Source organism: Octopus bimaculoides, chromosome 28 (assembly GCF_001194135.2).
Source record: "Octopus bimaculoides isolate UCB-OBI-ISO-001 chromosome 28, ASM119413v2, whole genome shotgun sequence".
In the NCBI taxonomy this organism is placed as follows: Eukaryota; Metazoa; Mollusca; class Cephalopoda; order Octopoda; family Octopodidae; genus Octopus; species Octopus bimaculoides.
In genome coordinates, this window is record NC_069008.1 from 4456093 (window position 1) to 4471670 (window position 15578).

The following is a 15578-nucleotide window of genomic DNA, read 5'->3' on the forward strand; positions in this document are numbered from 1 at the left end:
TATATATATATATATATATATATATATATTACATACACACACACTTGCTCATTATTATCAACAAGCAATATCATGAAAACGAATGACGTAATCTGGTTGAAATGGTGAAGGAAAGAATAAATGAAAGAAAGCATAAATGAAAGGATCCGTACCTTTACGATAAAGAGATTCTCCAGAAGTTCTAAGGGTGCAATCTGCTTGTTTTGCTACTCTCATTTTGGAAAACGAACATTTGTCAGCAATATCTTTAAAAAGTTGGTCATTTTTAGGAAGACCTAAAAACTCGGACACTTTAGCCACATTGCCGACTGGATCCTAAAGTAAGTATGAAAAAAGACACAAACTATTTCAACTGTGCAATATACAGAAAAATGCAAGAATAAATTTGATATAAATGCTTAACCCTTTTGGATTTAAACAGGCCATATCTGTTCAAATCACACCTATTTTATGTTGAAACTGGCCAGATCTGACCTCTCGCACCAACCCTATAATATTATTCAAAAAAATTAACTGTTATCCCATCAAAATCTCCATGCTACAAGATAATTCAAGGATTAATACAAGATAATTCATGAGTAATTTAAAACAGTATGAATAAATAAGTATTATAATTGACAGAGTAATCTGAATGCTTAAGGGTTAACCAGTTTAATATAGCAGTGAGACATATCATTATATAAGTGTTTAATGTAAAACTTTGTGGTTTTAGAAGACCTGTGTTGTATGGCTATCAACAAATCAGAAGAAGATTAAAAGTGTGAAAAACCTTCATGATATTGTCTGTTCCACAGCACAATTCCGAAGAGTCTAATTGCATACAAATATAGGAAGTAAGATTTATAGGTACTCCACCAATGCCAGACCTCAAGATGGAACCAGCAGAAAATTTATCAAAGGGTTCTGAGCTCACATGGAACAAATAGAAATGTTTTAATCAATTTCACATTGAATGTTTTTACCAGACATATCAAAGTGACTTGGGGAGAAAACGTGTAACAACAGTACAGTTTGAACCATGTCCCACTGGCTGGCTTACTAATAATTGAATCAGTTTTGTTGTTTGAATGGTTTGAGAATTGATACAAATATTGCACAAGGTTGAGTGAAAAAAAGGGGCAAAGATTTGCTATAGACGTGAAACAATAATATTACTTGGTTTCCAAGATAGGTAGAAGGCCCCAAATTTAAGGAGAAAGTTTAGCTGATTATATTAATTCTAGTATAAGATTAATACTTTATTTTACCAATCCTGGAAAGTCAAAATGCAAAATTGGCCTCAGTGAGACTGGATTCAATGGAGCCAAGTGGAAGTGTTCTGATGTTTCTAATAAAACTTTATTTGTCAATAAACTCTGCTGAGTTATCTTTATTTTTCATTTTACTTCTGAATTTTTCAAATTGTAAAAGTAATTTATGGACACCCTGTATGTATATGTGAAATTGTGTGTTGAAATAGATATCGTTATACCTTGGGTTGGTCATTTTTTTTTTTTTGCCAAATAAACACACGCACTATATACTTGTCCTTCACTTTAGCTTTATAATTGTTCTTATTTTAATGTCCTTTGTTTCAAATCTTTCATCACACATCCTGTGATCTCTTCAGTGACTCTCCATCTCATGTGTCTCCTCCTGTTCTGTTTAGTCCATTCTGTCTTTCTATGCATTTGCATATGTGAGTGTTTTGTATGTGTGTTTTGTGTGTGTATATAAGGGTTTGCTTACTGTACTGTTTGTACCCATGTCTTTTATGTAGTGAAGGACAAGTATAAAGTGCGTGTGTTCATTTGGTGAAAATAAAAATGACAATCCTGAAATATAAATATATGTATGTATTATTTTTTGGCATTGAAGAAATGGAAGGTTAGTCTTTGTTATAATGATTAAAGAGAATAAAATTAAGTTTATCTTTTAACCTTTTAGCATTCAGATTACTCTGTTACTCTGTCAAATGTAACAATTATTTATGCATATTGTTTCAAATTTAACCATGCATTATCTTGTGACTTTTAGACTTCAATGATGTGAGGGTTTACTTTTAGAATAGGTAGGAAAGACCAGACCTGGCTGCTTTGAACATAAAACAGGTAGAATATTTGTGCCAGTTTAAATGCAAAGGTTAATGAAACAGAAGAATGAGTCAAGATATTTCACCTTTTTAAGATCTTCATATTTAACTATCAATATGGGTAGATCAGGATGGTCTTTGATATCTTTCTCCCACTGCAGCATATATTGAAACCAGTTGCCATAATTCACTGAAACAATACAACATGGATTTTCAGTGAGTGTGACTGTATGTGTAGTTATTCATATACGCATGAGGATATACATGTATGTGTATATATTAAATTGTGTAGATATTAAGATGGATGTATATGTGTATGTATGTATATATTTTAAAAGAAAATAACACAAAATATGAGGTGGTATCAAAAAGTGCCTAGACTAGTTCTGTAGTATGCCAACAGATGGCAGCACACAGTTGTGTGCACAGTGAAATCTAGCAGTGACCTTCATGAGGCAGTGTGCTGAGTAATACCGCTGTGTTTACTTTGCAAGTTGTGAAATTTGTGTTTTTGTGATCACATATATGCTGTAGTCTGCAATTTTGTCATGGACAGGAATAAAGGGCCATTGTGAAATTTTGTGTTAAACTTGGGAAGTCTGCTACAGAGACATTGAACATGACAAGGCAATGGGTTTTACATAATGTTTAGAGTGGTATGGGACTTCGAAAACAGAACATCCTTGGAAGATGATGAGCAATCTGGAACACCTGCCATGAGCATCACCATCGGAAATGTGGTGAAAATTCATCAGCTTGTGCATGAGGATTGTTGGAGGACAATCAATGACATTACTGATGTTGTTGGTCTGTTCTATGAGTCCGTGCAGGCAATCCTAATATCTGGATTCTTCATGACAACAATACACTCTGTCACTAAGCTCCTCCTATCACTTCCACACCCACCCTATTCACCAGATTTAGTACCTATGGACTTTTATCGTTTCCCCAAGATGAAAATGCAGCTCAAAGGTCACTGCTTTAACACTGTTGTTGAGATCAAGAGCGAATTGTAGAAGATCCTTGATACACTTACGGAAAACAACTTCCAGGCCGGATTCCAAAAGTGGCAGGGACACTGGGACCAGTGTATTGCTGTACAAGGTGACTATTTTGAAGGAAATGATGTTAAAACTTAGGTAAATAAGTTATTTTTTATTAAACATAACTAGTCCAGGAACTTTTTGATACCACCTCATACAGTAAGTAAAAAATATATTATTAGTACCAGTCTAAGTTCTGGGATTGACAGTAACAACTAACCCCACCACTAAAAATATCAGGGTTTGTACTTAAATCTTCTTCCTCCTTCTCTTACCACCACCACTGCCACCGCCACCGCCACCACCACCATTGGTGATGAGCTGGCAGATTCATTAGAGCATAAAATAATGCTTTGCAGTGTTTCTTCTGGTTTTTTACAGTCTGAGTCCAAATCCCTTGGGGTCGACTTTGCTTTTCATCCTTCCAAAGTCTATAAAATAAAGTACCAGTCAAGTACTAGGGTTGATGGTATTGACTAGCCTCCTCTCCTTGAAACTGCTGGCCTTCTACCTATATCAGAAACCATTTAAGGCAGTGAGCTGGTAAGAATCATTAGTGCATTGGAATATATGCTTTGTGGTATTTGTTCTGACTCTACATTCTGAGTTCAAATCCAGTTAAGATGAACTTTTCTTTCATCCCTCTGAACAGATAAAATGAAGTACCAGTCAAGGTTTAGTGTTGATGGTATAGACTATTTTCTGTACGTCAAAATTACTGTCCTTGTTCCTAAATTAGAAATCATTATTATTAAACTCTTCATGCATGGAAGTGCCATCAACTGGGCCTATCTGAGTTGTGTACAGAGTAACAAAACTGATTTGCATTTAATCCAGTGTCTGAGCATTATTCACTTGTGGAGTCATGATGGACACCTACTGTCACATGTAGGATGGATCTAACTTTCAGCTGAGTCCATTGTGAGGATCTTTTATGGTGAGGTCTTCTTTTGACAGAGAAGGAAAGGCAGTGTTTATCTGACTTGTGGCTTTGACAAAAGAGGTTGTGTGATGGATCAGATTGAAAGGGCTGAAGACAGACACCTTCTTTGGCCAAACCCTCATCAACTTTTTCAAGTTTCTCTTGAAAAGGAAAATGAGAATAGAGAGAGTGGCACTAATTTCCAGCAAATTTGTTGGAAAGTGGATGATAGTGACAAGTATGGTCTGAATAAACGGACCTGCTACAATCATGTGCCTGTAGACAGAAGCACGACAATTGTGAGAGATGGATTAATTGCCACTGTGAATGGAACAATAAATTAGGTTTCCTGTCCCATTCTGTATTTTAAAGATATTAACTAATTAAGGAAATTATCCCAGTCATCATTAATGAAGAACAAATATATGAACAGGAATTGATGTAATGGTGACGGTGGTGAAGATGAGGAGGATGAATATTAACAAAATACAGCTTATCTTAGGAAACACAAAAATGACCAGGAAAAAGATTATACTTACAATTGCCTTCTAAAAACACTTCAAAGAATCCATTCCAGTCTCCATCATAGTGGTAGAATGAGTTCAGCTGGAATGTATGGTGGTAGGCAGAAACAGCAATATCACGTGGGTTTCGTGACATGAAAATCATTTTAGATTTTTTGGTAAATATCTCTTTTGGTAAATGATGCAAGAGCAGGTGATTGTTTAGAACTCTGGGTGATGGAAGTTTGTCTAGTTGGTCTTGACCTGAATATTCCAGCATTGCACTATCCTTTACAACTGAGATATATTCAGCAGAACCATTAAGTAACATTCCGCAGATTTCCCACATCCAGTGACAACCTATGTTTGAAAAATTGAAATCTCAAAAGTAGAATGAAAATACTAACTCATGCCACACTCGTATATTACCATAATAGCTACAAGAACCATGTGTAATTGTAAGAGGAAACACATACAAACATTTTCACATATTTACACACATACAGAAACTGTCAGCATATATATATATATATGTCCCCGTCACTTAGCGGTTCGGCAAAAAGAGACCGATAAAATAAGTACTAGGCTTACAAAGAATAAGTCCTGGGGTCGATTTGCTCGACTAAAGGCGGTGCTCCAGCATGGCCGCAGTCAAATGACTGAAACAAGTAAAAGAGTAAAAGAGAGTATATATATATATATATATATATACACACACACACATATATATATACACATATACACACACACACAGTTTCTGTATGTATATGTGTTTCTGTATCTGTATGTGTGTAAATATATATGTGTGTGTGTATAAGAAACAAGTTAAAAATAATGGCCATTACATATTTTTCCTTTGCTGGAGCAAATTTGGCTTTCAGCTGTTTCCAGTAGTTATTATAGGTACATTACTGGTAGGTTTACTCAATTGGTCTATTAATCAATTGAGGAACACTGAAAGACCAAAGAAAATTAATGCTACTTTCATCAGAGCCATTTCTGGTTATAACAGAAATGACCATTATTTTTAATTTGTTTCTTATATATCACTCTGTGTAAAAACCAATTTGTCTAGAACCCATCCACATATTTACAATATAGAATTGCGATGAACTATAACTTTGAACCCTGCCACAAGATTACCTGGAGTTCTTCACTAATTTAAATAATATTGTCAGCCTGGTGTGCCAACAGAAAACTTATGAAGTATTTTGCCCAGATTCATAACCCTTCACTATTAATTCTATATATATATATAAATAATTTCATTTGGGTATTAACCCTGGAGTTTACCCTATTAAGCTCAGCTACCAGACAAGACAATCATCTAGAGAGTGTTTGTTTTTATCAAACACCTGTCTGAAAATCAACAAATATCTGTAGAAATTTTACAATTACAAACAAGAAGAATGGAATGAGCAAGCCTTTTTAATACATTCATTTACAATTGTTTCATCTGAACTTGATCTCATAAATCTTGCTATATTATGCAATAATATATACAACTCTTGATTACTCTGCAAGTGGTATTGAATGGCACATGCTAAATCAGACTGATCATAATTACATATAAAGGCACATGACTTATATGCATTCCTGATGAGTCTGATTTGGTCATCATTTCAATTGCACCTGATGAATCAATAGTTGCAAATATTATTGCATAATATAGTAAGATTGATGAGATCAAATTCTGATGAAACAATTGCAAATGAATGTATTAAAAAGACTTACTGCACTCTTCTTGTTTATAATTATACTGCTATCCTTATGAACAGCAAAATTTGTTTGTTTATTTGTTTGTACATTGACTGCAGAAAACACTGAATAAAATTAATAAATGGAAGTGGAGAGACAAGTTACTGAAGAGATTGCAAGAGTGCAATGAAATAATTTAACAAAAAACTATATAAATTAATAAAGGACTGAACCAGTGCGTGTGTTTATTACCGGCATAATGCCTCTCCCAAGGTTTAATTGTATTTCTTTCAACACACGTATCCACATCAAGAATCTTGCACACGAAATACACATACGAAAATTGATAATATTTTTGGTTTTTCATGTCATTTCAATTAATTTGATCATTCTGCAGATAACCGTGCATCTATTTTTCAAAAACGGAATGGTGGAGGCCACGTTGGTGGTGTATTGGCTCCTATTTCTAGGAATCTACATACTATCTATTTCACCATAAGGTTTTGTTTACAGATAGGGTATGCTTACACAAGAGTGCTCCAACAAATTTGTTTCTTCATAACTTTCGGGAAAATGGATATCTTTAAATAAAATTTTCTACAAATATGCTTCTAATGGTGTAGATTCCAACTATATCAGAACTTGCCGTGAAATCCTTTTCTCACTCTGATCAAAGCTGAATTGTTTGAGAATAGGAATATGTATATACTAGGACCACGACTACAGAGACATCTCCACTACAACTATCAAGATTACCACCACCAATACTAACAATAATCCTTTTTCAGAAAACAGGAGAATTAAAAAAATGATATATATATGTGTGTGTGCGTGTGTATATATATTATTTTGGGTAATCTTCAAGTTTAGGGGGATAAAAAAAAAAAATTTTCAAGGGAAATAACTGAATGACTTACCAGTATTATCCGTTTTCTTCTAGCTGTTTATAAATAAATCACACCCTAACCCTAATCCTAACCCTAACCACCCTAACCCTAACGTCAATCAAATCATGTGTGTGATTTATTTCTCAACAGAGATGTATGGAGAATACTGGTAAGACGTTCAGTTACTTCCCTTGAATATTTTTATTTATTTTTTTTATCGCCCTAAACTTGAAGATTACCTTATTTTGCTTGTTTAGAAGAGGAGAAAGAAGGAGGAGTGAGTAGACATGCTTTCTTCTACTGTCTACTCTCTCCTTTTCCCCCCCATTCCTTCGTCCTTTCTCCTCTTCTAAACAAGCAAAACAACATACACACACATACATACACATCATTTAAAAAAATTCTAATGTATATATTCACAAACATGTTAATGTGTATATAAAGAGAGAAGAGGAGAGAAAAAGAGATACTTTTGAAAACAATGACTCAATCAAGAATGACCAAAAATATTTCCCCACCCTATCCCCTCCAATTTCTCTTCTCTTCAAATGCCAATCCCACTATTGAATTCTGTGATTAGGCTAAAACTACTATATTATCTACTACCTCATCCAATTTTTCCCTTCTCTCACTTCCCTATACTTTTTATTTATTTATTTATATTTATTTTTCTTTCTCTTCTTTCTTCCCTTCTTCTATTACTTATTTCTCCCCTCATTTATATACCCCTTACATACTGTGCCCTCCACACACTGATTGAATCTTTGCTTCAACATGTACCTTCTTGTGACAATGTAGTCCTTAATCTAATCACAATATCCTTGGCCTGAAGAGTAGCTGGTGGTATACACCTCACTTGGATTTTCCTGCTTTCGAGGTTCCACTTGCTATGAAACATATGTAGCCCAGATTTCTCATACTCCATTCTGTAACTCTTGTATTCTTTTTTTGCATGCTTGGCAACGCTGGTTGCCTACCGAGGAATATAGAAAGAACTTTTTTTCAGCTCATCGTTCTTTGAGAAAAGACAAAAAAGTCCGCAATCTTAATAAACCACTATTGTTCCTGAAAGTTGTTTTTTTATATTCAATACAGATTCCTTGAAGCTAACTTTCTTCCTACATCTCAATCCCTGGATCTTACATTTACATATATATATATATATATATATATATATATATATATATATATATATATATATATATATATATTTAGCATTTAGTCATAAGGTACACATGTGAAATTTTATTAAAATTCAGCACTTATTCTATTGGTCTCTTTTGCCAAACCATTAAGTTACAGGAATGTAAACAAACCAATACTGGTTGTCATGCAGTAGTGAGAGGGACTAACACACACACAAACACATACTAGGCGTAAGTAATGTGTTTTTAAGCAATTAGTAAGACGTCATACCATAGATAGTTTACAAGCTAATTAAAAAGTGTCCTTGCAATCAACCGATCAGCACAGAGTCAATGACCAAAAGTTAATGTGTACAAATGCTGTTTGTGGATATGCTCTATCTGATAGACCAAGATTTAATGGGCTGCATTTTTGGCTTTGCATTCTGGATGAATTTCACAAGGGGATATCAATGCAAACGTGTTCAAGGGAAAACATGTGTGCTTCATGACACTGAATATTTCATCTATCTGCATCTGCATTTAGATTAGATATAAAAATTAAATTTACCACAAAATAAGCTTCAGTAAAAGAGTTAATGAAGTTAATGAAGATAAAGTGCATTTAGATTCAGGAAAGGTTTGTTATTTGTTGAAAAGGAAACCATGTAGCACAAAGTCAGTCCCAATGGGAATGGAGTTTTGAAAGAAGTATTATAAAAAAATGTTTAAGAAGTGATCTGAGAGCTGAGATAATAGCAGACAAAAGAGAACTAAGAGATAAGCATACGCATGACTGGGGAATGATGGTAGTGATAAAAGAATACATACCAGCTTTAAAATAGCCTAGAAGAAAAACATCATCATCTCTTACTGGCATATCTGGAAGTCTGTCCATATTTTCTTGAATATTTGGAAATGACGGCAGCAAAAATCCATTGTAATCATAGCTGAGTATTTGACATCCGGCAGGATCTTTATGGTAAACTTCAGGCATGTTGTAACTCTATGGAATCTCTGTGAAAATACAATATTTCATATATGAGTCAAATATATGTATGTGTGCGTACATGTGTATACATACACATATACATATGTATGTACACACATATGTGTGTGTGTGTGTGTGTGTATGTATATTCTTCTTAGGTTCGTTGGTGCCTTTGAGTGGCACATCGGGCAGTCAGTGATCCCCAATTATCTCCATCTCTGGTCAATTGGTATGCTCTTCTCAGGTGATGTTCAGTCTGCATAGGTCTTCTTTGAAGGTACTATGCCATGTCTTTTTTGGCCAGCCTCTTTTTCTCTCACCTTCCAGTGGCATCTAGTCCATGGCTGTTTTAGCAAACCTTTCCTCTAGCAGTCTTAGTATGTGTCCAGCCATTTTCATTCGAATTTCAGTTGCAGTTGCATGCAGGGGCCTTGTCCTTGGTGCTTGGAGAATGGCTTCATTTGTCACTGTATTGATAAGTGATTCTTAGGATCTTTCTGGGGCACTGCTGATGAAATACATTGAGCTGATGGGTGATTTTTGCTGTCATCTTCCAGGTCTCAGTTGCATAGATCACTATTGGCAGTATTGCTGTTTTGTACAGATGAATCTTCAGCTCTATACTTATGTTTTGCTACACCAAAGTGTTGTTAGTCTTCTAAAAACTGCCACTGTCTTGCCAGTTTTCAGCTGTCTGTGCTTTGCTGTTGCTTGTCACTATGCTTCCTAGATATGTGAAGCTTGTAACTTCTTCAACTGGTTCTTGTCTAACTTTCACTTGTACACTTCCTACTTGTTTCTCAACTTGCTTTACCTTCATTTTTTGACCGCTGTTTCTCAAGCCATGGATGACATTGCCCTACTGGCAGAAAATTGCCCAACATTACAAGAAATGACAACAAAAATGGAAAGGGAAGCAGCAAAACTGGGTTGATAATCAGCATACACACACACACAAGGAGTAAGTAATGTTTTATTTTCACACCAAAGATGGTTTACAAGCTAATTAAAAAGTGTCCTTGCAATCAACTAATCAGCACAGAATCAATGACCAAAGGTTAATGTGTACAAATGATGTTTGTGGATATGCTCTCTCTGATAGACCAAGATTTAATGAGCTGCATATTTGGCATTGCACAATGAATTGTATGATGTAAAAAAGAAAAGGAAAAAATGTTTCATAGGCTTATTAAATGAACCTTACTTGTCAGTCTTCTTATGTTGGAAAGGAAATCCTATGCATTATTGACATGATCATTTGATTGCTTTGAGGAGTACCTTTTTCAATATTTATGCTAAATAAGCATTTATTTTTACATTCAAATGTTTTTTTTTCTTTACAGATTACTTTATACCATAATGTTTACATCTGTATTAACTTCACCCTTTGAAAAATAGTTTAGATCAGACCCATATCAGATACTGCATGGTGCATGCATCAAAAAAGGCCCCATTGGCAACGGAAGTGAAAAGAAATATTTGTCCTGTCTATGGAAATGGCTTAAGTGTCTAGACATGCGAACAAGGGTTTGGCCAGTTTCATCAGGAAATTATTTTCTTGTAGACTCTTTTCAATCTGGAAGACTAAGTTCTGTTAATATTGAACTTCTGAAAACTGTAGCCGAAGGAAATCCAAACAATGTGCATGAGAATTAGCAAAACAGATTAATTCAAGTTACACTTTGGTCATAAAGTATCTTCATAAACTAGGAAAATTGTCTGAACTTGGGTGAGTGGATCCCTCATCATCTTACTGCTTCTCAGCTAAATAAAAGAGTTGTTTCTGCTTGTCAATGAAGAACAGGCTTGCTACCAAACCTTTCTTGGGAAGAATCATCACAAATGATGAAAAATGGGCTCTCTATAATCATATCCAATGAAAATGACAATCATTAGCATCCAATAAATTGTACACACAATCAAATCTTTACCAATCCAGTTAACTTGACTATGTGAAAACGAGATCTGCATTGATTTATTTCTAGTATTAGTATATGAATGCTCATCAGGTTTGTGGGTACTGTCATTAGGTATATAATTAATTTTGTACTGATAGTCACTACTATTGAGGGCCTCATAATACCAGGCATATCATTAAACATTTTCTTATTAGCTGATAATCTAGATACCCTTGTCATCAGTAGTAATTATCTACTTGTAACTGGATGATACTGATGATGTTCAAGGAAGTAAACTCTGGATTAGTAATACCACCACTGCTGCTAGACATTTTATGCTTGTTACTGATATGCTTATGTACTTTTTAACCTTACACAATTTTACGAGATGCTGTCTCAAGATGAATACTGCAATTATGAGGCTTTCTACAGTATATCTGCATTAAGTAAGATTTACAGAATGCTATTTTGAACTAATACTGCTTCAGTCACTAATAATGAATCTCTCTCTTCCTCTGTGTATAGTAAAGGCACATGGTTTAGAGGTTAAGGCAATGGGATCATGATCGTGAGTTCGATACTCAGCAGTGTGTCGTGCCTTTGAGCAAGACTCCTTACTTCATATTACTCCAGTCTACTCAGCTGGCTAAAATATGAGCAGTATCTGCATTTCAAAAGGTCAGCTTTGTCACATCCTGAATCTCTTTCAGAACTATATTAAAGGTATGTGTGTCTGTAGAGTGCTCAACTGCTTCTGTATTAATTTTACAAGTAGGCTGTGCCATTGATTGGATCAACTGGAACTACCATTGTTATAACTGACAGAATGCAATTAAAAAAAAAATCTGTAAATAACTACGTACATGCTCGTATGTATGCATAGATTTGTGCATTATATATGTGTGTATTTACAGACACGTGTGCATGTACATATATGTGTATCTAGGACTGAGTAATTTATATGTATTTGTGTGTCTATATGAGTGCAACTACATACTTAACCACTTTCCTCAATGGAGAAACAGTTCATGTTGAGGTTCTGACAATGTTATATACTGTCGCACTGGCACTCAATTCTGGGTACAAAGTTCATTAGCTGTAATAAAATTATGTGTTTAAGTGACTACTATTTTTATCATTCATTTATTAATATTACTCTCTGTACTTACGTTCTTTTTCATACATCAGTACAAAGTTGAGGATGAATTAATTCCAATAACCTCGTCTCACACACACACACATTTTTAAATGTTCCATAAAACAATTAGCATTTACAAAGAATCTTTCTTTCAAGGGTTATAACTGCTGCCTCTACAACTTTTCCCTGTTCTAATCTTATATATAAATGGCAATTTCTTTCTGTTTGCCTAAACCAGCAAAGCAATATTCACAAAACTTTGCATACATGTTGCACTAACATCCAGTTCAATAATAGGCTAATTGGATTTCAATAAACAGGGAGCTGGGCGAATTATATGATAAAATGAGAAGGGTGCAAAAAGCATTAGTCAGAGGGAAACCCAGTAGCAGAGTGAGGGTGAGTTATATCAGGGACGGTGAGAACAGCATTATGTAAGTGACAAAGGGGTAATAATGTTAATACAGCTGTCATATACACGCAATGCTGCATACATACCTTCGTAAATACATAGATACAGCATACACACACAAAGGTGAGTATGAGGAATATGTAGCTTTAAGGAGAGAGGGGTTAGGTGGTTTTTCTTATGTCCATCGCAAAGAAACACTCACACACAGACACACATACATATACATACATACATGTCTACTATACACCATTTTAAACTTGTGATTACCTGTGTACGTTTGTAAATGTGTGTGTGTGAGTGTGTGTCATGTCCTACAACTGTTTGTCTCCCTCCTTTTGTAGGATCTTCTCTGTTGCTGTCACATATTGTGAGATTTTAAAATTACATCAAAATTTTCAAATTTGGTAATTTGAAATAATTTTCCACATTAAATCCGATTTTGCAATTTATTTGTTCCAGAAAAATGATACTGAGGTTTAAAGTTTAATCAATTTTACCTAATCAGAAAACAGGATTTGGAAGCTAGCATTTTCTACATGATTTTCACAAAATGAAAGCAAAATCATTAGGAGGAATTTTTATTAAACAAATGAAAGCAAAGCATTATGATGACCAAAGTTATAAGGACTACTGAAGTTTTAATGAATAAAGTCATGTGAAACAGTTGAACAGACATGTAAATAATTTTAAAAGGAAAAAAATCCTTAAAGAAGATTTTTAGCGAAAAATTGCACAAATCTGTCCTGATCAAGAGGCCTAACTGTTGGGGAGGGCATGGTCTGACATGGAATAAACAAAAATTTATATAAGACATTCTATTGTAAAAACTGCCTGGCAATGATGGGCTATTCAGCTAGTATTTATATAAACTTTTTCCATGTACTAATATTTATATAAACTTTTATAGAAGACCAGATGTGTCTTTCCTTTGGGTTTTGCACTAATTTCAATTATATGATAGGTAAGGTGTCTGGAACTGTTGACTTATTCATTACTTGATGCAGATTTGGTGTATTGCTCGACTAGCATGCTTTGTGCTATGAAGAAAACACTGTGTATAGGGGTGTATATAGTAGCACTATAATGTCATATAACATTGCGAAAATTGTTTATATTCACTCAACATTCACAAGGGATCTTTCTGTGTGATTGTAGTAAATTACAACTTTGGTATGTCCTAACATAGATGTGTTTGTGATGTGTAAATAAAATTTGACAGAACCTGAGGTTTAATAAGGGAGAAAGTGTTAAGGGAGAAGAGAAAGTGTTACGAAATCATGAAATAGTAATCCTGATACATCTGAACTGGGATAAGCTGTACTGAGATGTGTGTAGAGTATTTTAAAAAATAACTCAGTAAGGTTTGATGTTTAGGGACTTGTTACAGATATTGATAAATCTCTCATCTCCTGTAGGACATGCAATATTGGTATGTTGGTGCCACAGGAGTGGATGTTGGTGAATATTTCAAATACCAGTTGTTGATAGAACACAAACTCTCTTATTTTTCATTGATGAATACATTGATGCTAGTTGAGTTGCATATTGTGACACGTAGAGGGAGCAGAGCAATGTGGACCTTGTGTATGTAGGTAGTAAAGTAATGTGGACCTTGTGTGAGCAAGGAGTAGAGCAATGTAAACCTTGTATAAGGATAGAATAGAGAAATGTGGATTGTGTGTAAGGAGACAGTAGGGCAATGTGGACCATGTGTAAGGAGTAACTTAAAATAATTCATGCTGTGCAGAAGGAAGGTTTGGTGCTTTTCTTTGCAGAATTTATGCAGCCTTAGCAGTTTCAGGATCTCACTTCTTATCAGTTTTCATACTGTAGTAACAGTTTTTGGGAGTGTTATAGTCTCTTTTTTCTTTTAGCTTATATTACAAAAAATTGAGAGTGAATTGGTCTTTACAGTGATGAAATCATCTCTTTTCACAGGTAAAGTTTCACCTGATTAAAATGATAAATTTATAAATAAAAATTAGATTTAAAGGAATTCATTTTTGATTTTGGCCCAAGACTATACAATTCAATTAAATTCATGACTAGTTAGTGAAAACCATATTACTTGTAAGGGTATTTACAAAAAAACAAGACAAAACTTTATTCATTTTGAATAGTATTTTCATAAATTTAAGTTGAATTCATGCTCATTCTATTACCCTAATTACAAAGTTACTATAGACTATTGTAAAGCACTGTAAATAAGTGCTGCAAACTATTCTAAAATAAAAAAATATTTCAATATATACCTGTGACAGCTGAGGACATGTGTAGGCTTGAAAGAAATGAAGCCAGTATGCTTCACTGGATGTGCAATGTCAGTGTGCATGTACAACAGAAAGTAAGCATCTTGAGAGAAAAGTTGTGCGCAAGAGGCATCAGATGTGGTATGCAAGAGAGATGACTGCACTAGTATGGTCATGTGATGCATATGGATGAGTACAGCTGAGTAAAGAAGTGCTGAACCCTAACTGTGGAGGGAACCTGTGGTTAAAGGTAGACCCAGGAAGATATGGGACAAGGTGGTGAAGCATGATCTTTGAAGTGTGGGTCTCAAGGAGGCAATGGCTAGTGACCAAGACCTTTGGTGATATGCTGTGCTTGAGAAGACCCATCAAGCCTAGTGAAATCATAGTCATGGCCAATACTAGTATCACATAACTGGCACCTGTGCCAGTAGCATATAAAAAGCACCTTTTGAGTGTTGGGCCTCATGGAGACAATAACAAATGACCGAGACCTTTGGCATTGAGAAGAAGGCCCATCAAGCAAAGTAAAATCACAGATACTGGTGTCACACAAATGGCACCTGTACCGGTGGCACATAAAAGCATCCATTACACTCTTGGAGTGGTTGGAGTTAGGAAGGCATGGTTTCTATGGCATCC

At 34.8% G+C, this 15578-nt stretch overlaps 1 protein-coding gene across 4 annotated transcripts in view; it reads right to left on the reverse strand.

The window, feature by feature from the left end:
- LOC106876586 (sulfotransferase 1B1) overlaps nucleotides 1–15578 on the reverse strand; it is a 37550-nt gene that overhangs the window by 7684 nt on the left and 14288 nt on the right. For all 4 annotated transcript variants that reach the window (XM_014925194.2, XM_014925192.2, XM_014925198.2 and 1 more), the window contains 4 exons: nucleotides 9080–9265; nucleotides 4576–4899; nucleotides 2158–2261; nucleotides 153–315 (listed from right to left, as the gene is read on the reverse strand). In XM_014925194.2, coding sequence (XP_014780680.1) covers nucleotides 153–315; nucleotides 2158–2261; nucleotides 4576–4899; nucleotides 9080–9245 — 757 coding nt within the window. In that variant the 5' untranslated portion in view covers nucleotides 9246–9265. The remainder of the gene's footprint in view (nucleotides 1–152; nucleotides 316–2157; nucleotides 2262–4575; nucleotides 4900–9079; nucleotides 9266–15578) is intronic.